Genomic DNA, 24,545 nt, shown 5'->3' on the forward strand with positions numbered 1-24,545 from the left:
TATTTATTTTATGTTTCAGTTTCTATATCACCACTCTAAACAATAGCCCTCTCACGGTGGTTTACAAGATTTAAAACCAATAAAATCACAATATAAACCCATAAAACCCCATAACAAGAAATTACAATAAGATGGCGGCATAATCTTCTCTGATTCACCCAATCCCAGCTCTGCTGTTCCAGCCTTAGGACCTATGCAGGTGGTCCTAGATGATGTAAACCCAGGGGTTCTGATAGTAAATCATTTAATAGAGCAGGACCTACAATTAGTAATTCTGGTCACCACCACTCCTGCCTCAACCAAACCTCTAGCAGAAGAGTTCTGTCTTGCAGTCCCTGTGGAACCTAGATAGCTCCATCAGGGCCCTCAGCTCTTCCGGGAGCTCATTCCACCAGGTTAGGGTTGAGGCCTGGTGAATGTCCTGGGGGCCCAGAAAATTCATGTCCTTTGACCAAAGAGCCCTGCGGGGGGGGGGGGGGATAAGTGGTCCCTCAGATAGGTAGGACCCAGGCCGCGTATAGCCTCTGTTAAAAAGGAAGCATCAAAGATCACCCCCAAATTCTTGGCAACCAGTGCCAGTGTTAACTGTACCCCATCCAGGCAGGGGAGGCGCACTTCCTGGTCCTGACCCCTTCTACCCAGCCACAGAACCTCTGTCAAGGAGGGGTTGAGTTTCAGACTATTCTGTCTGAGCCATCCAGCCACTGCTTCCAAAAAGCTGGCATATATATCTGGGGGGAAGCCCGGCTGGCCATCCATCAGGAGGCAGAGCTGGGTGTCATCCACATACTGGTGACACCCTAGCACAAAGCCCCAGATCAGCTGGGCTAGAGGGTGCATATAGATGTTAAAAAGTGGGGGAGAGTACAGCCCCCCTGTGGTATTCCACTTTGGAGACAAAACAGTTAGACAACTCCTCCCCAACTGTGACCCTCTGAGTGTGTTTCCAAAGAAAGGAGACCAGGCATTTCAGCGCAGTCCCCCTTATCCCAGTCATTGCGAGACAGTGGGCCAACAGCTTGTGATTATTTAAATCCTGTATCCCAAAATGGAAATACAAAAGCATTGCCAACTGTTTTTTTTCTTTTTAAAAAGTATCTAGCTGTAAGATGGAAGATACAAAGCAAGCAAATTAGGGGGTTACAAAGAACAAATTTTGAGTCCAGTGGCATCTTTAAGACCAGCAAAATTTTATTCGAGGTATGAGCTTTTGTGTGCACGTACACTTCATGAGATGCAATATCCACAATGCTGACAAAATTTGTTCTGCTGCTTCAGACCAACAAGGCTACCAACTTGAATCTATCTAGAGCAGCCTTTCTCAATGTTTTTTTACAGTTGAGAACCCACTGGTTTTGAGAAACCCCAGAAGTGATGATTGTGTGGTTGGGAAGCATTGCTACATACATGTCACCTGAGGCCCTTCCCCTTCCCATCCTCTCCAGGTCCAAAATTGGCCATTTGGGGGTGAAAGGATTGGCATGACCATATATGGCCATTTCAACTGATAAATGTTTAAGACGTTTTTAAAATATATATAAAAATAATTAACTCCCATCCAGTCAGGAAACCCTTCCAGAGTCATCAAGAATCCCCAGGGTTTCATCAAACCCTGGCTGAGAACGCCAGATCTAGAGTGGATTTCTGCAATTCACTCTATGCAGGCCTACCCCTAACCATGATCCAGAAACTACAAGGAATCCAGAATGCAGTGGCCAGCATCCTCACCTCTAGACTAGACTTCTGCAGTTCACTCAGGGCTACCTTTATCCTTGATCAGGAAATTGCTATTGGTTCAGAACGCCGCAGCCAGGATTCTCACCAATATATCATGGAGATCCCACATCCAGTTACTGGAATATTGTTGGAACTACTACTGTTACTGTGGTTTTATTCAACGCTGTTGCTGGATTGTATTGTATTTACTCACGTGTTCTGTGTAAACCTATGTTCCCCCATGTTCTATGTAAACTGCTGCAAAGGAGGGTGGTAAGTAAGTAAGTAAATAAATAAATAACTCAGTCTCATCTGCAGTTATTGTGGTTGTCTCACTTTTTTCTTGAATGTGCTCTTTGATTCCCAGCAGAAAAAACACTGTTAAAAACCATGGTTTAAAGGGGGTGGGTGAGTGGGAAACAAAGAGAAGAACTAGAAATGGGAAATTTCATTTCACCATCCTGAAACCAGCACTGCAAAGACTACTGCTCTCATATTTCACACAGACCTGCCTCTCCCAGAAGCATTGTTGAGGCAAATGTAAGACTGGCCTTGTTCAGCACATACACTTCCTTGTCTGGTCAATTCAAGAAGATGTGGGTTCTGGCCACAGATACTACCAATTTGGTTTTTCCTAACCTACGTGTGTTTAAGTGATACCAAGAGATGACAAATTAATCTAGTATGACTGCCAAGCAGACTGCTACAGGAGAAGCACTTCAGAATAAAAACTCTACAACATGAATACTTCCCTTTCAGAGCTCCTCTTATCAACAGATCTTGATCAATGGCTAAAAAGTACTCAGTTTCTAAAGGAAAACATTAGAGCAGGCTTTCTAAACCAGGGTTTTGTGAAACTTTAGGGTTTCTTAACAGCCCTGGGATGGTCTCCCAAATGGGTGGGAGTATTTTTATATATATACTAGTAAAGGGAAGCCTGTTTTATCCTATAAACAGCTCTAGTGTGGCTCGCTGTTTGGGCAGGTAGCAATCAGGAGGATCTTGGAGCCACGAGGGGAGACAGTGTGGTTGGTTCCCCCGCCCCCCTGGCTCGGCAGGTGCAGGGCTGGCAGAGTCCGTAGGGTGGCAGTGGAGTTTGGGGATGTGGGATGAGGTGGTGGCATAGTGTCTTCTCAAGGGCTGGAGGAGACGTGGCGCAGTGAAAGAGCAGGCCGCGTCGCAGGCACAGGACATGTGGTTGGGCCAGAGAAGAAAACCTCAGGGGATCAAAGCAGGTGGCCGACGCTCTCAGAGCCACCCTGCATTGTCTCCCCAGAGCGAGCCCCCCCCACTCCATGCAATGTGGCTCGGGAGAGGCCACTGGAGTGGGACGGAGAGTAGTTGCGGGCTGTGTTACACCTTTGCACCGAAAGCAAGAGGCAGACGGAGAGCAAGGCGCGGCCAGGATGCTCCCATGGGATGCCAGACACCGCTGCTCTAACACAGCTGGTGACTGCTCTCCAGCCGTTTCCGCTTTTGCACACCTATGCATTCCCCAGTATTGCACGTCTGTCCCTGTCCACACCATTTCTCTCCTCCTGGCTTTCCCAGTTCCCTTCTCTTCTTTCTACCCAGCAACATACCTATTATCTGCCCTTTATATCTTCTGCTACAGTTATTATTTTACTTCATTTATTCTTTACCCTTCTCCCCAATGGGGACCCAAAGCAGCTTACAATATTCTCCTCTTTTCCATTTTCTCCTCAGAACAACCTTGTGAGATATGTTATGCTGAGAGTGTGTGACTGGCCAAAAGGCAGCCAGCTGGCTTCCACAGCAGAGTGGGGATTCAAACTCAGACCTCCCAGATCTTAGTCTGCAACCCTAACTATTACACCACGTAGCTTTTGTTTTGTGACTGCCATTGAACAGTAGCAATGTGTCACACACACACACACACACACATTAATCAGATGTAGCTCTTTAAAGAAATGGTCAATGACTCCTGCGTTAACCTGTAAAAAGGACAACTTTTCTTTCAGTTTTAAGATCTTGGGAATTGAGTGAGGGTTCAATGAAACATGCATTCTATGAGCCTGATTCTCTTTCCCAATTTGGATCCAGAAATAAAGGAAAGCAAGCAGCTTCACCTGAACTATCAGTGGGTGGGTTCTTAGGCCCGCATGGCGTTCCTTCTGCTAATGTCTGCAGGGAGTATGACAGCAACATCCATGCGCAGCCGAAGACAAAATTATATTTTTATAAGGGTTCAAACCTGAATAGTGAATAAAAACTGAAAAAGCTTTGGTTTTACCTGCTGCTGTCTTTGTCTCCTTATCTGTGCAAACTGAGACATCAAGATCTGCCGATCCAGAAGCTCCATTCTCTGTTGCCTCTGGATGTCCACAGTTGCTCCCATTCCGACTCTGATTTCACTGGAGGGCTCCGTAGATGAGAAAATTGGCTCAAGAGTCCAAGCAAATATTCTTGCCATTCCACTGGGCACGCAAAGGACACGGTACACTTTTAACACACGACTGCTGTAGCACATTCCAGAAATCTGAAAGCCGAAATAATTGACAGTATAATCAATATAAAGCGGGTGGAGTAAGTTTTCAGATAGAACCTGGGAGACATTTTGGTCTCTCTAAGCATAATCACTTCTTACCGTGATGGGGATTTTCAAAGAGGGTTATTTTTAAAGCCAACGCAAAACCCCCAAGGTAACCGGGTTTGTTTTTGTCCTTTTTGGGGGGGAATTTCACACATTCATTTAGAAAAGGGGTAGGCACTCCTTTTGAATTCAAGTGCCAAAAAAGCATCATCGACAAGTGAAGAAGTTGCTTTGCCTGCTTAAAAAATAGGTGTGTGGTGTTCAAAGGATTGCACCTGGCTAGACACACTTGGAGCAAGCTGAGCCCCAGTGGCATTGCAGGAATCTCAGGGATTTGTCCTGGATTCATCCAGTGCCTGTGAGGTCTGAATGAAGATGATGGGCATAAGCCAGACATGCTGTCTTCTCTTGCACAGCCAACTTTGAAGAAGAAGAAAGAGGAGGAGGAGGTTCTTATATGCTGCTTTTCCCTACCCAGAGGAGGCTCAAAGCGGCTTACAGTCGCCTTTCCATTCCTCTCCCCACAACAGACACCCTGTGAGGAAGGTGAGGCTGAGAGAGCCCTGATATCACTGCTCGGTCAGAACAGCTTTATCAGTGCCGTGGCAAGCCCAAGGTCACCCAGCTGGTTGCATGTGGGGGAGCGCAGAATCGAACCTGGCATGCCAGATTAGAAGTCCGCACTCCTAACCACTACACCAAACTGGCTCTCTTCAACAAAAGCTGGGCTGAGATCTGGCCCTGAGTGCCAATCCAAATCGTCTACTGAGCCACTCTTGGCAGGTATGCCAAGGGTTTCCTACTCCTGCTTTGGATTTTTGAAAGGATTACTATATTATGTGAAACAACTAAATTTGAGTCCAGTAGCACCTTAGAAGGAGCCTCTTGTGGCGCAGAGTGGTAAGGCAGCCGCCTGAAAACTTTGCTCATGAGGTTGGGAGTTCAATCCCAGCAGCCGGCTCAAGGTTGACTCAGCCTTCCATCCTTCCGAGGTTGGTAAAATGAGTACCCAGCTTGCTGGGGGGTAAACGGTAATGACTGGGGAAGGCACTGGCAAACCACCCCGTATTGAGTCTGCCATGAAAACGCTAGAGGGCGTCACCCCAAGGGTCAGACATGACTTGGTGCTTGCACAGGGGATACCTTTATCTTTACCTTTAGCACCTTAGAATTGCAGTTCACACCCGATGTAGTAAGAAAACAAACTAACACATCCAGAAAGATACCAAGGAGATGAGAAGAAAGCCTCCTCATCTTAAGCAACTTCTCCCCTACCCTTCAAAAAAGGATTTGGACTCCGGGACCATGGCCTGCAACAAACACAGACACCAACTCTGTCCCAATATCCACTCTGACAACACGATAACCTGACCTGACAACACGAACTACAGCATCTCAGGTTCATTCATTTGTTCTTCTTCCAACATCACAAATGCCATTAGAGATGGTCATTGTCCGCCTACAAGCTTTTCGCCTCTGCTCTAATCAAGCAGATTACAATGCATCCTGAGTTCCGTCTTTGCAACACCCATTCCAATTCTTTTGTCAGATATGACTCTTGAAAGCTTATACCCAAAAAATCCTGTTGGGCTCTATCAGGGCTGTGATGAGCCCAAGGTCACCCAGCTGGCTGCATGTGGAGGAGCAGGGAATCAAACCAGATCAGATGCTTTTAACCACTACCCCACGCTAGCTGTTCTACTGTGGGCCAAATTGGCTACCCTTTGAAATTATAGTTATGTGGTTACTGTGACCTGCAGGGAAAGGAACAGATATTTTCCACTGAGATACCAGACTGCAAAGATGAATGTATTTTGTTCAAATGCTTTCCTGTTCCAACAAAATGTGGGGGGAAATGAAGGTGACCGTTATTAGTTGCTGGTTGTCATTTCTGCCACATAAAAACATGGCATCACGGGATCATCTGTCAGAGAAAATTTCTAATGCGATTTTGTTCTTTTCACTATTGTTAGACACTGAACTATAAAACACGAACTTGCTCAGTATTAACTGGAGTGAAATTCTTCTCTGTTCACGAGGAGAGAAGTACAGCTAAGTACAGCATGCTGCTAAATTGCAGCTTGCTTACATTGCCCACTGATTCCCTCAATAAGACAAAATCATTTCATGGAGCCCGTGCGGCTTGATGGTAAAAAGCTGCCCTTTGCCTGAAGAAGCCTAATGGAAAAGCTGGGCAGCCACACACACTAACATCAGCCCAGTTGTATTTATACAACAGCAAATGTTTAATGCTTCAGAGCCCAAGATGGTGCCTAGATATTTCCATTAAGCAATGCAAGCATGGGGACATGTTGTACCTTCTTTGACATTAAGAACTTCCTCTTCTGCTAGTTCTTATGAATCACTTAAAGTTGTTTTCCTTTCTTTAAGGGCAGTTGTAGTCTTAAACAGAAATAAGCTCGGTTCATTGTTAAAAACACAAATCGAACATTATAAAAAACATTAATAGAAATCATTAATAGAAATAAGAGTGCAAAGGACATATGGATACAGGGATGCATGGATACATGAAGCTGCATTACACTGAATCAGACCATTGGTTCATTGAAGTCCGTTCAATGGCTCTCTGAAGTCTCTTCTTTAAATTGGAGATACCAGGAATTGAACCTGAGACCTTTTGCATGTCAAGCAGAGGCTCTACCCCAGCCTTTCTCAACTTTTCTACTGTTGAGAAACCCCTGAAATCTTCTTCAGACTTTGAGAAACCCCAGAAGTAGAGCAATCGCATAGAATATGGTTGGAAAGCACAGCTATGTATATACCCACCTGGGACCCCTCCCCTTTCCACCCTCTCTAGGCCCATCATTGGCCATGGGGGGGGGGGTCGACATGACGATGTATGGTCATATCACGCAATATATGTTTAACAAATTTAAAATGTAGATACAAAATTAACTCCCGCCCATTTGGGAAGCCCTTCCAGGGCCATTAAGAAACCCCAGGGTTTCACAAAACCCTGGTTGAGAAGGCCTCCTCCACCCACTGAGCCACAGCCCCTTCACATTTAACTAACATCCCCCTCCCTTACATTCCAATTTAGCAATATACTTGTACTGAAATGAAAGCTAAGCTTTTTTGATGTTGGGTCCCTAACAAGGTTGCCATCAATCTTAGGGGGGAAAACATCCTGTGCCTCTTACATGTGAAAATAGACAGCTGAAGCTTTTCACGCATGGAGGCAAAGACCATCATCATCTGATACATAACACCCATCATGCCTCCATTAAAGGGACAGAGCATTTTTTTAATTCAGGCAGTTAGCAACTAGCTCCCAAGACTATTAAGGTTTATTCATATGTTGGATCTCCTAAATATCCAGGGTTTATTACAAATTAAGAAAATATTATCACCCCTTTAAGACTTTTTTTTTTTTAATTTACAGAGCATTAAGATTCCTACAGAGCAAACATCAGATCTACTCAGAAGTACTCCATTTTATACAGTAGGGCTAAGTTCCAAGCATGTAGGCTATTATTATTTTATCAGATGACATCTTGGACCTGATTATCCCAATCTCATCAGATCCAGAACCTAAGCAGGGTCAACTCTGGTTATTCTTTGAATGCGAGGCCACCAAGGAAGACCAGGGTTGCTATGCAGACCGAAGTAATGACACATTACTGCTATGCAGACTGAAGTAATGACACACACACGTGGTTGTTGTCAGTGAACAGAGCTCAAGTGCCTTTCAAGCACTTCCTTTTATTATCTTATCCTTAAGATACACATAAGCAGAGAAAGAAGACGTAACCGTGCATGCCCATATGAGTTGACATTTCACCCCATCTGATCAGTGTACATAATGAGATGCAAGGTCATGGGGTCCTCGGGAGTAAATATCTTGCTATGGGGGTGGAATTTCTGGCCTGAGATGAAGGTCTTGGCTTGGGACAAGAGTCCTGAAGATCCAGCCTATCTGCACCTGTATCTGCCCAACCGTACAATTTATGCGAGATCTGTGTTAGCACTTTTACACCAGACAATGGCAGTCCAGATTTGCTACACAGAGGCAGGCAATGGCAAAGCACCTCTGAACATCTCTTGCCTTGAAATCCCTACAGGGTTGTCATAAATCAACTGTAACTTGTTGTCAAAAAAAACAAAAACTTTTTTTTGCTTTGTCAGCATCATGACTCACAAACAGTTTACCACTTAGGAACATACTTAGGCAATACCACATTTACCTCGACACCAGTTCTACAGAAATGTTTACTGCAATCCAAAGTAGAGTTAACCCTTCTAAGCCCGATGACTTCAATCGTCTTAAATGGGGTAACTCTGCTTGGGTTAATCTGTAGGAAGAGGGGCCAGTTTAAAACAGTGATTTCAGAGTTAAGTCAAGGCCTGCCACATGACACAACACGTATGGTTGGGGTTGCATGTGTGTTAGACGTAGCATGTAATACAAACTTCACTGAATCATCACAGCCCCCCAATTATTTTTGAAGCAATGCAGATTCAACATCTCTCTTCTCATTTCCTTCTGTGTCCCCAAACCAAACTGCTCCTGAGGGCTGGAGAACGTTCAAAAACAGAGTGGAATGCTACCTGAGGTTCTGCAACTCAAGTGGAAATCTGCATGTCACCCGCTCTGAGAGAGAGGGAGAACCAACCCAATGCAGATTCTTCTCCTTCATGCAAAAGGTTTTTTTGCAGTGAAATATTCGTTACTCTGCTCATAATTGCTCAGGAGAGTTAGATAAAGATGTTCAAGACAGAGGAGAAACATGATTTTATGAACATGCTGCCTGTCTAGCAATGTTAGCATGGCCTATACCTGAAAGTGTCTTCTATATATACCTAAATGTATTTTTAGAATTGGAAACAAACACTAAAAGGAAGTATAGCCAGACTTCAAATTCAGGTTCTTCCAGTCCAGGCCAAATAAAGGTTCATTAAAAACAAAAAACTTGAAAGAACACAGAAATTGCTTTTGTTGTGAAGCCATCAGCTTTCTAACAAAAATAAGAAGAGGCTGCTGAATAAGATCCCAAGCTTCAGAAGTTTATATTGTATTGTTTTAAAATGATAAACAGCCTTGGTGGTTTACTTTGCAGCAGTTGCTCAGTGCCCCAAAAGGTAGACGAGATAGTCTATCACAGCGGTCCACAAGCTTACGCTCGCTGCGGACCGCTGCGGCGTAGTGTGGGAGAGGGCGGCCCGGGGGCCCGCGCACGCACGGCAGCTCCAGCGCAAACGCGCATGCACGGACTGCCGAGCAGGCACGTTTGCGCACGGCAGTCCACACAAGCGCGTTTGCGCTGCCATGCCGGCGGCCGCAGCTCCCCCTCCCGGCCCCTCCGGGCCACGAGCAAATCGGCCGCTAAAGCAAGCTTCTCTTCCCTCCCCTCCCGAAGCGAGAAGCTTGCCGGGCCGTGAGCTAATCGGCCGCCGCGGCCTGGCGAGCTTCTCGCTTCGGGGGGGAGGGAAGAAGGAGCCGTGGCCCAGCGCCAAGGCCTTCGCAGCCTGGCACCGGGCCGCGGCCCGCAGGTTGAGGACCACTGGTCTATCAGTCTGTCCAAATATTTTAACAGTTTATTTATTTATTTATTATATTTATATACCGCCATCCCTGAAGGCTCAGTTATCCATGGATGATCTTTGATTTACCTCCCTAACTCTACAAAGCTATCAAATCACCACATCTTACCCCCAACTTATCAGAAATCCTGAGCCAATAGGACATGGTGGAATATGAGTTGAGAATAACAGTTTTACAAAACAGTTTCACAATGCTGCAATCAGCACAAATTTGCTTAGAATTAAAGAAACAGCTAGGACAAGAAGTGTGAAGTGCTATTTACTTGCTTACTACAATTATTCTATTTAATTTAATTATTTTAGATTTATATACCGCCCTTCCTCAACTTTATTCTTGCATCAACCCTGTGAGGGAAGTTAGGCTGAGTGGGCGACTTGGCCCAAGGTCACCTGAAAGCATCCATGATAGAATGAGGAATTTGAACTTGAGTTCTTCAGATCCTAGTCTCTTAATGATTATACATTATCTTTTATTCTTCATGGTGTAAGAAAAGAGTAATATTGATTTCAAGTACTAACCAAATGTGCCAAAATTCTGTCAATTCTTTGAAACGATGAGCCACACACACCGTTTTGGAACTTTGTTTTTCAGCGTTTTGTGTGATTCTACCACAAATACTAACTGCAAAAACCACAAATACTAATGATTGGACCACAAACAAAGAAACCATACTCTAATTCCTGTTATTTCTTATTTAGTGGTTAGCCTGAGGCCTGCCTAGAGACTTTGAAGCAAACTTGCTATGAAACAAATGACCCTGACAACAAATAACTGAGGAAAATACCTGACTGGAAAAAAGGGGGGCTAAAGAGTATGTAGAAGAAGAAGAAGAGTTTGTTCTTATCTGCTGCTTTCCTCTACCAGAAAGAGTCTCAAAGCGTCTTACAGTCGCCTTCACTTTCTCTCCCCACAACAGACGCCCTGTGGGGTGGGTGAGGCTGAGAGAGCCCTGTGGCAAACCCGAGGCCACCCAGCTGGCTGCATGTGGGGGTTTTGGATCCAAGCCATGCCACTATAATACTGGATCAGCTAATGCAGGATAGTTCTGAAGTGGAATTATTGCTGCAGAACTAGAATTTACATGGTAAGATAGCAATGGAAGAAACTCCAATCAAGAATGCTGTATAAGTGAACTTTGCAGTCTGGCCAGATAAATAATCACTTATGTGTTTAATTCAAGGGTAATTCACTTCATTCCCCCCCCCCAGTAAACTGTTTTCAAGTTACTCCTGTATGACAGTGTTTTTGCTAAATAAGAAGAGCTCATTACATTGGCAAAATCCCAACAAAGTTAACTACCTTCTGCTACTAGCTTCCATCATTAATCAAAACGCAGGACTACCCCCATGGTCATGAACTGATTTGATTTGGTGCCCATTACTGTGATAATGTATCCCTTATCAGAAAAAACCCTGAAAAATACTGACCTCAGGAGATATTTGTCAGATTTAGCTGCTGGATTTAAACTATGTGGCTAACAACATGCACTTAATTCAATAGCTCTTGATGCGGATGAAAGAGGAGAGTGCAAAAGTTGGCTTGAAACTCAACATCAAGAAAACAAAGATCATGGCATCCGGCCCTCTCAATTCCTGGCAAATAGATGGGGAAGAAATGGAGGTAGTGACAGATTTTATTTTCCTGGGCTCCAAGATCACTGCAGATGGGGACTGCAGCAAAGAAATTACAAGACGCTTCCTCCTGGGGAGGAAAGCTATGGCAAATCTAGACAGCATCCTAAAAAGCAGAGACATCACCCTGCCAACAAAAGTGCGTTTAGTCAAGGCTAGGGTCTTCTCAGTTGCAATGTATGGCTGTGAAAGTTGGACCATAAGGAAGACCGAGCGTCAAAGAACTGAGGGTTTTGAACTCTGGTGCTGGAGAAGACTCTTGTGAGTCCCTTGGACTGCAAGGCGAACAAACTGGTCAGTCCTAGTGGAGATCAGCCCTGACTGCTCCTTAGAAGGCCAGATTCTGAAGATGAAAATCAAATACTTTGACCACATCATGAGAAGAAAGGACTCCCTGGAGAAAAGCCTAATGCTGGGAGCGAATGAGGGCAAAAGAAGAAGGGGACGATGGAGAATGAGGTGGCTGGATGGAGTCGGTGCAAAGCAGTCGGTGCAAACTTAAATGGACTCCGGGGAATGGTAGAGGACAGGAAGGCCTGGTGGATCATTGTCCATGGGGTCGCGATGGGTCGGACACGACTTTGCACCTAACAACAACAACAACAACAGCTTATCATCCACATATCCTTCCTCATGGAAAAAAAGGTTGACTTTACAATGAGAGAAGAGACAGGATTACAATGTTTGAATGAGTTTTGCTACAAAGGCATTTTTCATTCTATCGCAAGAATATTATGAAATATTTCAGTAGAAGGAGGAGAGTTGTTGAAGGTTCACAGTTCAGTGGCAGAGCATGTACTTCATACTACAAAACGTTCAATCCCAAGTAAAATCTAGCTATAGGATCAATCATAGGGCTGCCATTTCAGGATTAGGTAATACCTGGAGACTTTGGGGGTGGAGCTGGGAGTAGGCGGGGCTTGGTGCGGAGAGGACCTCAGTGGAGTATAATGCTCTGGACTCCACCCTCCAAGGCAGCCATTTTCTCCAGGAGAACTAATATCTTTAGTCTGGAGTTGATGTGTAATTTCAGGGGATCCCCAGGTCCCATGTGGGGACTGGCATCACTAATCAGTCAGTCCATGATATAAAAGACCTGTGTCCTGGACAGACACATCCAGTCAAAGTACATAATACTGCCAGATCAGTGGTCTGACTGCACAAAACAGGTTCATGTGTGTGACTTGTGTACTCGTCAGAGTGTAGTTTGAAGCCATGCCAAAACATAGTGAAATTCAATCACTTTGTCTTCCACATAAAGGAAGTTACATCTTTCAAAGGATGTCAAGCAAGACAGTTCCTAACATCTGTCCAAATAATTAGAGTCTGTCTTTGTTTCAAAACTCAAATGAAAGCCTTTAATTTTCCTTCCCATTCTTCTAAAAATATCAGCTATCAACCAGCTACTGAAAAACAAACAAATAATGTTCCCCTACAGCAAAAAAAAGGGGGGGGGGAAGGGGAGGGAGGAGGAATCTTATCCTAATATGGTGAACATTATAAAGGCCTAGAAAGAAGTTGCTTGAACAAGTTTTATTTGTAGCTCAGTGGACAAAACAGCATAAAAACTAAGAAGGAAACTAAAGTTAGAAGAGCAACAAAATTGGAGTCCAATGGCACCCTTAAGACAAAAAAGATTTATTCAAGGCGTGAGCTTTCATGTGCATGCACCTTTCTTCAGACAATGCTCCCAGGATCTGTCCTGGGGGCCCTGTGTTATGAATATGTAAAATCAAATGCATCATTATAGGATGGGGGAGACCTGTCTTGGCAGTAGTATGTACAAAAAAGATGAGTCAGCAGTGTGACTCGGTGGGTAAAAATGCAAATGGGATTTGGGGCTTTATCAAAAGAAGTATCGCGTCCAGATCACACTAGGTGATCATTTGACTCTGTTCTGGTTCTACCACATGTAGAGTACTGTGTTCAGTTTTGGGCACCACAACTGAAGAAGGATGTAGACAAACTGGAACGTGTCCAGAGGAGGGCAATGAAAATGCTGAGGGGTTTGGAGACCAAGTCGTATGAGGAAAGGTTGAGAGAGCCTGGTCTGTTTAGGCTACAGAGAAGATGACTAAGAGGTGATAGGATAGACATCTTCAAGTATGTGAACGGCTGTCACACAGAAGATAGTGCAGAGTTGTTTTCTGTTGCCCCAGAGGATCAGACCAGAACTAATGGGATGAAATTAATTAAAAAGAAGTTTCAGCTAAACATCCAGAAGAAGTTTCTGACAAAGCGGTTCCTCAGAGGAACAGGCTTTCTCGGGAGGTGGTAGGTTCTCCTTCTATGGAAGTTTTTAAACAGAGGCTATATAGCCATCTGACAGAAATGCTAATTCTGTGAATTTAGGCAGATTGTAAGTGCGTGGACAGAAGGGACTGTGTAGATGCTTGGCTCTTGTGGTCATTTCCTGCATTCTGCAGGGGGTTGGTCTAGATAACCATAGAGATCCCTTCCAAGTCTATGATTCTATGATTTTAGGTGAAAGTTCAAGAAATTAGATACTACAGAGAGCCAGTTTGGTGTAGTGGTTAGGAGTGTGGACTTCTAATCTGGCATGCCAGGTTCGATTCTGCGCTCCCCCACATGCAACCAGCTGGGTGACCTTGGGCTCGCCACAGCACTGATAAAACTGTTCTGACCGGGCAGTGATATCAGGGCTCTCTCAGCCTCACCCACCCCACAGGGTGTCTGTTGTGGGGAGAGGAATGGGAAGGCGACTGTAAGCCGCTTTGAGCCTCCTTCGGGTAGGGAAAAGCGGCATATAAGAACCAACTCTTCTTCTTCTTCTTCTTCTTAAATTATCTCACATCTGAAATTTATATAAACAGAGGTCGGATTTGGTAGTTACTAAGGGAAGAAACAAGCTCCTTCAAAACAGATTAGCTGAATAAAAATACTGCATCTTTGCAAATATTTCTTTTATTTAATTTCATTTAGATCTCAGCTACAGGGGGCCCAAAGTAGCATACACTGTCCTCCTTTCCTCCATGTTGTCTTCGCAACAACAATATGAAGTAAGTCAGGCTGAAGGTGTGTGATCGGTTCAAGGTCACCTAAAAAGCTTCCTGGCACAACAAGCAACTGAACATGGCTCTTCCAGATGCTATTCCAGCACTAAGCCACTATGCAACACTGGCTTTTTATGAACGAAAGAAAGCACTAGTGCCACCATAACACGAAATCCCTATAAAATAACTCACTTACAATGATGGCGATATAATAAATAACAATTGTTCCTAAACAGGCCCACTGGATGGGAAAAAAGCAAGCAGATGGATAATTTGGCATAGTATGGAACGATCTGGGGAACTGGTCCAGTCTAATACCGGCCTCTGTCCCCAGTGGAGAGGGGGCCAATCTTAGCCCCTGGACCACCACCCGGCCTCAGACAAACGCCTGGTGGAAGAAGTCTGTTTTGCAGGCCCTGCGGAACTCGGAATTCAATAAACAGTCTTTGGAAGCTATCCTAAGCAGGTGTATTCAGAAGTATGTCACATTTTAGGGGGCTTATTCCAAGTAAAGTACACTCAAGATTTCAGTCCTTGTGTGACTAAAGGATGTTGTAAAGGTTTTGCCCTAAATTGTTACCCTTCATTAGCTGGTACCAAGTTGAATTAGGTACGACTAAGCCTGTCCAGACATTGTCCCTCAAACCTGAAGTCTGCAAGATTGCAACAGTGAGACATGTGAGCTGACTGCCGACAAGAGGTTCTATTTTTGGAGCATTGTTTGCATTTACTGATGCATATGACTCGGGTTTATAATTGTTAAGATCTGGTTATATATAACCTGTAAGGGGAAGTAGACAGAGGGGAAGAAATTAAGCCTAATTTCCAGGTTGAACTGAATAATGGTGACAGAAAACGACTGACTATCATAGACAAAAGCCTAATCTCATCTATTTTGTTGAAACCCATATTTTTGTCAGTTGGTACTCAACAGTTCCAGAGGGCCTATAAAACAGAACTGCTGCACCAGGCCTATAGTTGAGGCCAGGAAATCAACATCAGGCTAATGCAGGCCTCCCTGACCCCAAACCATCAATGCTCCATCCATAAAACACCAAACTTTGTTAGGTTTATAATGAGGTGTTTTATTATTATAATTTAACTTTTGAGTGTATATGTATGTATATATGTGTATGTGTGTATATATATATACAATTTAGAAGAAGAAGAGTTGGTGAGGCAACCTGCCACAACTAAAACTCTAGCCTGCAGCCCAGCATGAAACCTCCAGTGCATAAACGGTCAAACTGGCTCTCATGTGACATATGAGTCCCTGGAATCAACAAGGACATAGGTTTTTTATCTCACTATGCATGCTAACATTGTTTAACTCATGTATCCACATTCCTCACAATTTATTTTAACTGGGACTATGTGACTGTTAATAATATATAATGTAATTCTGAATTTAACTCTCTGGTCTCAGGACAAGCTCAGCTTCTACTTGTAGGAATGTTTCACACTTGGGTGGATATAGATGGGCAAGCAACAAATGGTAAAGTGTAAGCCGTTAGTAACTAACATAGACCGTTTTATTTCTCCTACTAGTAATCAAGCCCGCTGCAGCTAAATGCAGCGGGCGCTAGACCACGGAGCCCCCGGCATTCGCGCGGAGCGCGGCTGCCGGGGCTCCGTGTGTCAGGGGGCTGACGCTGCGAGAGGCGCTTCGCGCCTCTCACAGCATCAGGCCGTTGGGCAGGGAGCCTCCAGCAGCCGTGCTCTGCGCGGCTACGGGGGGTTCCCTTTGCGGGCGGGCTGACGCAGCGAGAGGCGCTTTGCGCCTCTCGCCGCGTCAGGCCGTTGGGCAAGGAGCCCCCGGCAGCCGCGCTCCACGTGAATGCCGGGAGTTCCCTTTGCGGGCGGGCTGAAGCGGCGAGAGGCGCGAAGGAGCCCCCAGCAGCCGCGCTCCGCGTGGCTGCCGGGGGCTCCCTTGCCGGCGGCCTGACGCGTCGGAGGCGCTTTGCGCCTCCCGATGCGTCAGGCCGCCCTCAAGGAAGCAACTGCGAGCCGCAGCAGCCTAGGAATCGGCCGGGGCAATCGGCAGGCGCTTCGCGCCTGCCAACTGGCCCGCCCAATGGTCTGTCAGGAGGAAGGGGCCAATCAGGCCCCTTCCTCATAACGGACAAGGCCCTCCGCCTGAGGGCTTAACGAATTATTTAGTCCGCGGCGCCCATGGCGCCGCGGGCGTGTTAAGGATGTTTTTGTGAACTGCAACTGAATTCGAGGGGACTGATTGGCTGTTTTAGCAAAGAATTGTCAGATGACTGTATTTGGATATTGTGACACAGTTTACTAATTTAACAGGATTAACTTTTGCTTAGTTTTGGTTCAAGTTTTGGTTCTAGGGGAATTTTATTGGGGTATTTTATACATGCTGTAACCCGTCACAAGCCATTGGGAGTAGTGGGCTAGAAATCCAACAACAACAACAACAACAACATATTCCCATTGCCATGATGATCAATTCATAGTCTGAGGAAGAGTGCTTGCACTCGAAAGCTCATGCCTTGAATAAATCTTTGTTGGTCTTAAAGGTGCCACTGGGCTCTGATTTCGTTTTATTGTACACATATACATAATTTAACTAAAATACGTTAATTTTAAGCATTTTTAATTTTAAAAACCTGCTTAACCATGTAAGTATACCTCTTGCTACTACCCACCCTGAGCGTGCTGGGAAGGGCAGGCTGTAATAACAACAATAACAACAATTACTACTACAACTACAACTACAACTACTACATCCCGGGGAGAATCTAGCAGCAGTGCAGGTTCAAGAGTTATGCTGGAAAGATGCTTTCCAATTGAAAAGGTCACTGTTGTGAGTTTAGGACTTCTCCTTGCTCCAGCAAACTGTAAGTCCCATATTCTTTTCTAAGGGGGTGGGGAAAGGAACGTTCTTCATCAGACCCTGCCAACAATTGTTGAGTTTAGGAAAGAGAAAGTTAAACATAAAACTAGGAATCAGCTTCATCTCTTGAGTGTTTGGCTTTAAAAAGAGAAAACTGATTTGAACAAGGGGCTTTTATGTTTACACAAGTCGAAGAGGGGTTCAACTGTGTGGAAAGAATGGTTGTGCAAAACCACAAAGGTTCTTCACATTTATTTATTTATTTGTTTGTTTATTTATTTATTTATATTTTGTCTTGTAGGAGTTTGGCTATGAAATTTCCTCCCCATCCCCCATTTCTTCCTCTCTCAGCAGTTGAACAGATGATTCGAGGTATCATATAGAAAAATGGGGTACTTTTTCTAAGAACATGTAGCAGTTACGGAAGATATATCTCTTTTCATTTTGACTTGCAACTTCAGGCACTACCCAGTTCAAGTGAAGCACTTCTTAAGCACAATGTTTCTACTGATAAGGAGTGGGAAGTACCTGGTAAACATCTTCCACTAATATCAGCAGGACTTAACTTGGGTTTTCTCATACCCAAAAGGTCCCGTCTACACTTGCACAGATTCCTGCATCTAAAACAATGCACACTTAAATGTTCACAAAGCATTCTTTTAGTCTGATGTCAGTCAATGTATGCAAAATTCCTTTCTAAAAGTGCTTAGGTACAAAATCATTGACCACACTCTTGGAAAGTGGAAGTCCTAATATTATATTCTGAAATCTCCAAATGAACATTAGTAATTGAGCATGTTATGTCATCATTATAAGTCAAATTTAACTCAATCTCACCCATCTGTTTTTTTTGGGGGGCGGGGGGGGGGGGGTGACTGCTGAAAATGGGTACCTGTGGTGTTATCCTTCAAAGTTGTTTTCCTGCTGTGCATAATATAAAAGTCACCTGAAGCGAATGATGTCAGAAGGGTTTACCTTCCAGTAGCTTTTCCTCTCTTCCCCATATTTTTCAGCAGTGCACCACTGGAATGTTTTTCTACCGTCTCTCAGGCAGAAACAAAAAATAAAATTTTTTACTGCACTGAATTTTGCTTTCTTCCAAAACGCTTCCAGCTTTTTGTCCTTTTAAGGTCAATGTATTTTAATCCACCTATAAATTTCTCCTTCTTTTGTAGATGAACTCCTCTACTTATAAATTGCATTCAGAACAGAAAGAAACAAAGGGATCAAGCAATATTTAACATGCCATTCATTCCTGCTGGAAACAGCAAAGCACAATATTTTTGGCTGTGCAGCCAAAGCTGGCCTGCTGCTCCACTCGATGGGTGGTCAGGTAGGGATATGGGGAGTCATCGGGTCTGTGTTTAGAATGCACTGAAATGTACTATGTTCCACTCAGAACTTTTTACAATATAAAATGCTTTGTTCTGCAAACATCCTCACTCAGCTCCATGGACAAGCATTTTAGTCGTACCGAAATAATGTGCAGAAGAAAAGAGCAGCAATGTTGGAGACAGAAATAACCGTCATGATCCAGTGGGGAACATATGCATACTGTCTATATACCTGCCCAAATATTTTGAAACATTTCTTCCACATTAGGTTTTTCCATAAAAACTAAGCTACATTTCACAGTTGAGAAAGCAGTTTTGAGAGTTTACTGCAAGACCTGTCAATGGAAAATGCTACAAGTACAGGGATGTTTCCCCCACACACACACACAGACGCACACTATGTAAAAAACTGGGTTGTGTGATCTATCGCCCATGCATGGGTAGCAACAATCTTCTACTATTTTTTCCAAGTAGCTAGACAAGGTATCTCAGAATGACAGGAGTATGTATCTATATAACTATCTATATGATTGCATGCCATCAGTAGCTGCAGACGCAACCACAATAACGAATTTCCCCAAGAAAAGGCACAAACGTGCATATCTGACCATTTGCCCTCACAGTAACGCCTGCTGAAAAAATATAGCTAACAAATAATGAAAACTCCTCCCTCTGTGTGGGCATTTTTCTTGGTTGACATAAAAGGGTGATAAGTGTAACTGCACTTACTAACACAGTTACTGCTATCTTATGGCAGATTACTGATTTCCTTTGTTTAAAAAGCCTCAAAATAAGTAATTTTCGTTTGCAAGCAGGTACTGCAAATGGAACGCAATGTATCAGAAACGCTGCGAAAAATCACAACTTCTATAAAGCCTCTTTCAATTACTGGGGGGGGGGGGGACACATCCAGAAACTCCATAGTTCCCAAAAGTTGTAGCCTCTTCCCTCTGTTGCCTTTATCACTCTTCTGTTACAAAGAATAAAATAACTGTGCTGTTGTACAAGAGAACCAGGCAATATATTAATCTGTATCTTTAAAAACAGCCTATGACACTGATCATATGATCAGTTCTTCAGTGACAAGGAAAAGGAAAATCATGTGACCTGTACAATATTTCCTATAGCCAAAGATGAATGTGTTAGAGTCACTCTAGGGGGATTTCCAGATGACAGGGGTTTAAGTTTGTTTCACTCCAAGAATATGCTGCCATCGCAAAGGACCCAGACATTTACCTAGAGAGTACAGTCCTGTAGGGAAAAGTTTCTGCAAACTCCACATGAAATACTGATCACAGAATCATGGAGTTGGAAAGAACCTCCAGGGTCATCTAGTCCAACCCCCTGAACAATGCAGGAAATTCATAACTATCTGCCCACCCACAGTGATCCCATGCCCAGGTGATGCCCTTCCCCCCAAAAAAAATCCAGAATCCCTGGCCAGTCTGGCCTGGAGGAAATTAGTCTCCTGGCCTCAAAGTGGCAACTGGCATTTTCCTGGGCATGGAAGAAAGGGCCACAAGTGCCTAACATTGACACCATCTTCCTGCCCACCCACTCCCAATGTGCCTAAGTTTACAGCATTTCTGTCAGATGGCTATCTAGCCTCTGCTTAAAAGCTTCCAAAGGAGAACCCAGCACCTCCGAGGAAAGCTGTTCCACTGAGGAACTGCTCTAACTATCAGGAACTTCTTCCGGATGTTTAGCCGTAAATTCTTTTGAATTAAGTTTTTGTGCTACTGAACTACTCAAATAATTTAAAACATTTAAAGATATTGTTTCTGATCTACTACATGTCTGCTTTGCACAGTGCATTCTGAGATGCCCTCAATCTGGATTTCTAAACCAGGATTTTGTGAATCCCTGGGGTTTCTTGACAGCCCTGGAAGGGTTTCCCAAAAGGGTAGGAATTAATTATTTTTATATATTATTTAAATATGTTAAACATTTATATTGGGAGATATGACCACATATGGTCAGGGCAACCTGTCTCCCCTCCCCAAATGGCCTGGAAGGGGTGGGAAGGGGAGGGGACTGGGGTGGGAAGGGGAGGGGACCTGGGTGGGTCTGTACACAGCTATGCTTCCCAACCATATTCTGCACCATTGTGCCACTTCTGGGGTTTCTTGAAGCCTGAAGAATATTTCAGGGGTTTCTCAACAGTAAAGAAAGCTGAGAAAGAGGCTGCCCTAAACTATATATTGCTGATAACAGATGTATCACTCTCAAGTGAAAGGCTAAGAATCTGGTCTATGTCATCAGCTGTTAAGAGTCAGAAGAATCTGTACATCAGTAGAATGGCTGCTTCTGTGGGTTGGAATCTTTACCATCAAATAACCCCTCATTCTGTTGCAACGCCCTCTTCCCTTTCCTCCTGGCAGGAAGAATTTCAAGCTTGTCATTAACTGTTAGAACAGTAGTAGTATAAATATCCACAGATCCCTAATATTTTATTCTAAATCTCTGCCGGTTTTTAATTGTGGTTAGACCACTACGGGAAGTCTATATTTCCTGAAAAGTGGGGCTTTTCATATTTAATAAAAAATAATCCGGGGGGACTTTTCATTAGTATTTTTGATGGAGTCTACCTTTAAAAAGAAAACAATGTATATACCGAATTTTAGAAAGGGGGCCCACAAGGACTCATGGAATGGGAAAATCCTATTCCCCCCCTCTGTTGGCTCCCCCATCCTTCAGTCTTGCTTTGCCTAATCTAAACAAAACAGTCACAAAACTGAAGGCCTCAGCAGAGCCGCGGAAACTAATTTTGCAGCTGTGCTTCACAGTTAGAGTTGCGCAAGGGAACAAGTCCCCCAATATCAAAATGATTGTATGCACCTATGTGTGTCCAAGGATGAGAGAATTCTTTCACTGACCAATCATCATAAACAGGACTAGACAAAAGCTATAGTTATGCACAGCCTTTTTTCAAATTCCATTCACAAACGCAACAAATGCCAAGTCAGGAGGAGCGTATTTTCAGTGCTAAAAAAACAAAAGTGCGTTTAATATGGGTAGGTGAGGGAGCATGATAAGAAAAAGGATTTTAAATTTACAGTAAAATCAGAATGTCTCTTATTATTATTATTATTCTTTATTTTATTAATTGGATTTATGGCCTGCTACTACCAGAGACCGGCTTGCTGTGGGTTACATAAACAATCCATACAATATCATACAATAAAATCCTTTTTAAAAGCCCATTAAAACCAGTTACTAGAATACAATAATGCCGATCGCAACCATAGTCTTAAGACAAACCCTTACGAAGGTGGCATGGGGAGACCAAGATGTTCGGCGCCAAGAGGAAAATGAGACCCAACCCACCTTCTCTAGCACTTGCCTTGACCATAAGAGGACTGTGGAAGCCTTAGTGGGCCTTTTTGGGGTGGGGGGAGGCACTGGTGGTCAATCCGTTCCCGCCCCCATGGCCCCCAAAAGGCCAGCTGACTTGATTGGTGGTTAGGCGGTGAGTCTCATTTCCTCTCAGCACCCTCTTAGTTTTATTTAGAGGTATAGATAGATTATTCCCCACTTCCCCAAAGCAAAGTGCCAATCCTGAGTTTGCTTCATCTCACTGGAACAAGAGAAGCTCCAGAACCTATGATGGTATCATTCATCAATTTGCCACAGCTGAAGCTAGAAAAGGAACTTTTTTGCTTGATGAAATGAGGGTAATGAACAATTGATGTTTGAAGATTTTTTTAATTTTAATACATTGGCCAATATTAGGTTATTTGTTTGATGACTTTATGGGTTTGGTTTTTTTCATAATGTAATGTAATGCAATATTTGTTTATTTATTTATTTATACTGCCCTTCCCTGCAGCTCTGGGCGGCTTACATAAAACATTTTTGAACATTCACATAGAACAGTATCAAAATCAATATAACAGTATAACAATAACAACAACACATCAACTGGAACAATTAGAATGGCACTTCAACAATAACTTGACAATCCTTCAGTAGGTTCGGTCCCTCAGTCTGGGGGCACCTGTAGGTGTTATGGCTCAGTTGGCCCTACCAAATGCCTGGTTTTTGTTCATTAATTGATTGAATTTCACTCCTCCTCGTACAAAGCAACTTTGCAGAATTAAACAGTTCATAGCGTGTTAAAGTCAGCTAAGAAGGGGGCAATTCTGTTTAGATGTTAAATGAAAGATATGACATTGTAGCTAACCACACACATTTTGCATACTTCAATATATTCAAAATTATCATCCTTGTTTTAATTGTAAATAAAACTGCTGTCAATATTTTTGGTATTAGAATAGAAAAGAGGAGGGACTGGACCAGGCTAGGCATTGTTCTGACAGTTGGAAAAAACTAGGAATGCCAGGGGGACAACTTTATAAATGATGAGAATAGACAAGTGCACATAAATTAATATGACATGGGGCAGATGGAGCCCTGAGCGGTATATAAATATGAATAAATAAATAAATAAGTAATAACCCAAAGATAGATATACCATTGATTTATTTTCTGGTCACCAACTTCAGCTGAATATTTGGGGGTTGCATTTGGCCCAAGATATAAATAAAAAAATAGAAAATGTATGTATATACTTTGAAACATGACATATTGAAAAGATTCTCAGTAGAAAAGACACGAGTACACTTACCAGTCCACTTAAAGCAACAATCCAGATATAGGACCCTGAAGTCAAAAGCTAGGAGACAAAAATGTATAATTTAAAATAGAAATTAGATTACATAACATTTTATCTCTCATGTAAGAAATATATATATATCTTGGTTGCTCCTTTGGATGATTTTTATGGAAACTAATTTTGTTCCATTCTGATTTTGAAAGTTAGACCCTATTATATGGCTTTGGATTGGTCCACTGGATTAAATCTTGATTCATTTTTCCACAGATGGATGAGGAGAGATTTTTAAGAGTTCCTCCCTCCTGCTGCAGACCTCTAAGTTGTCCTGCACACTAAACTGGGAGGGAAACTTTGTCATGGGAAAATTGGTGGGCTATAGTGGGAGGAGGAAGGCAAGAAACGCTCACAGAGATGCCTTCCATTAAGCAACACTATCATCAGGATCCAATCCACTATGTTGGCTGCTGTTTTTTTATGTTAATTTTATTATTTAAATGTGTTTCTAAAATTAGAATTCATTCCACTTTTGGAAGCAACAGCTGAAAAGCAGTTTAGAAATCTGATAAAGTAAAGTAAATAATAGATATTATTTAAATTTAGTAATTCTGCAAGACAAAACTGACCTGAGCAAACAAATACAAACCAAATAGCAAATCCAAAATGCGTTCATGCAAAAGATCCTGAATTGACAACCAGAGATACCCCCAAAAATTACAGGGGCTTGGGGACAGGCACTACACAAAGGGGATGTATCCTGATTTGTTGAGGATATTTTATTGCTGTGTTGTATATTGCAATTAATTTGATGCAATACATTGTCCAGAAAGCATCTCAGGAAAAGGAGACATCTTCCACTAGTAAGCAGTAAAGCTATAATTTCCTTCATTAGCCAACTCTCCGTCCATGGGCAGGTGTTTTACATGAACCGGGTAAGACCAGAAGCAGCCAAGAGATAACTCACAAAGACACTTTATTCAGAAACTAAAATAGAGCCCAATAGCACCTTTAAGACCAACAAAGGTTTATTCAAGGCATGAGCTTTTGAGTGCATGCACTCTTCCTCAGAATGTCTTAAAGGTGCTATTGGACTCTATTTGGGTTGTGCTACTTCAGACCAACACAGCTACCCACTTGAATCTATTCAGAAACTAGTTTAACAAAACAAGTGCAAGGAGTTAAATAAATATAAAAGTCTATGCTCTTTAAAAAAGAAAGGGTAAAAGCCTTTCAAGAAAAGAAGTGCAGGAAAATATATATAGGAAGCTGT

At 43.2% G+C, this 24,545-nt stretch overlaps 1 protein-coding gene across 1 annotated transcript in view; it reads right to left on the reverse strand.

Annotated features, from left to right (window-relative positions):
- Nucleotides 1–24,545, reverse strand: part of UBAC2 (UBA domain containing 2) — a 99,088-nt gene that overhangs the window by 15,073 nt on the left and 59,470 nt on the right. The window contains exons 6-7 of the mRNA XM_077343826.1: nt 23,291–23,338; nt 3,971–4,216 (exon numbers count right to left, since the gene is read on the reverse strand). Coding sequence (XP_077199941.1) covers nt 3,971–4,216; nt 23,291–23,338 — 294 coding nt within the window. The remainder of the gene's footprint in view (nt 1–3,970; nt 4,217–23,290; nt 23,339–24,545) is intronic.

Source organism: Paroedura picta, chromosome 6 (genome assembly GCF_049243985.1).
Source record: "Paroedura picta isolate Pp20150507F chromosome 6, Ppicta_v3.0, whole genome shotgun sequence".
NCBI lineage: Eukaryota > Metazoa > Chordata > Lepidosauria > Squamata > Gekkonidae > Paroedura > Paroedura picta.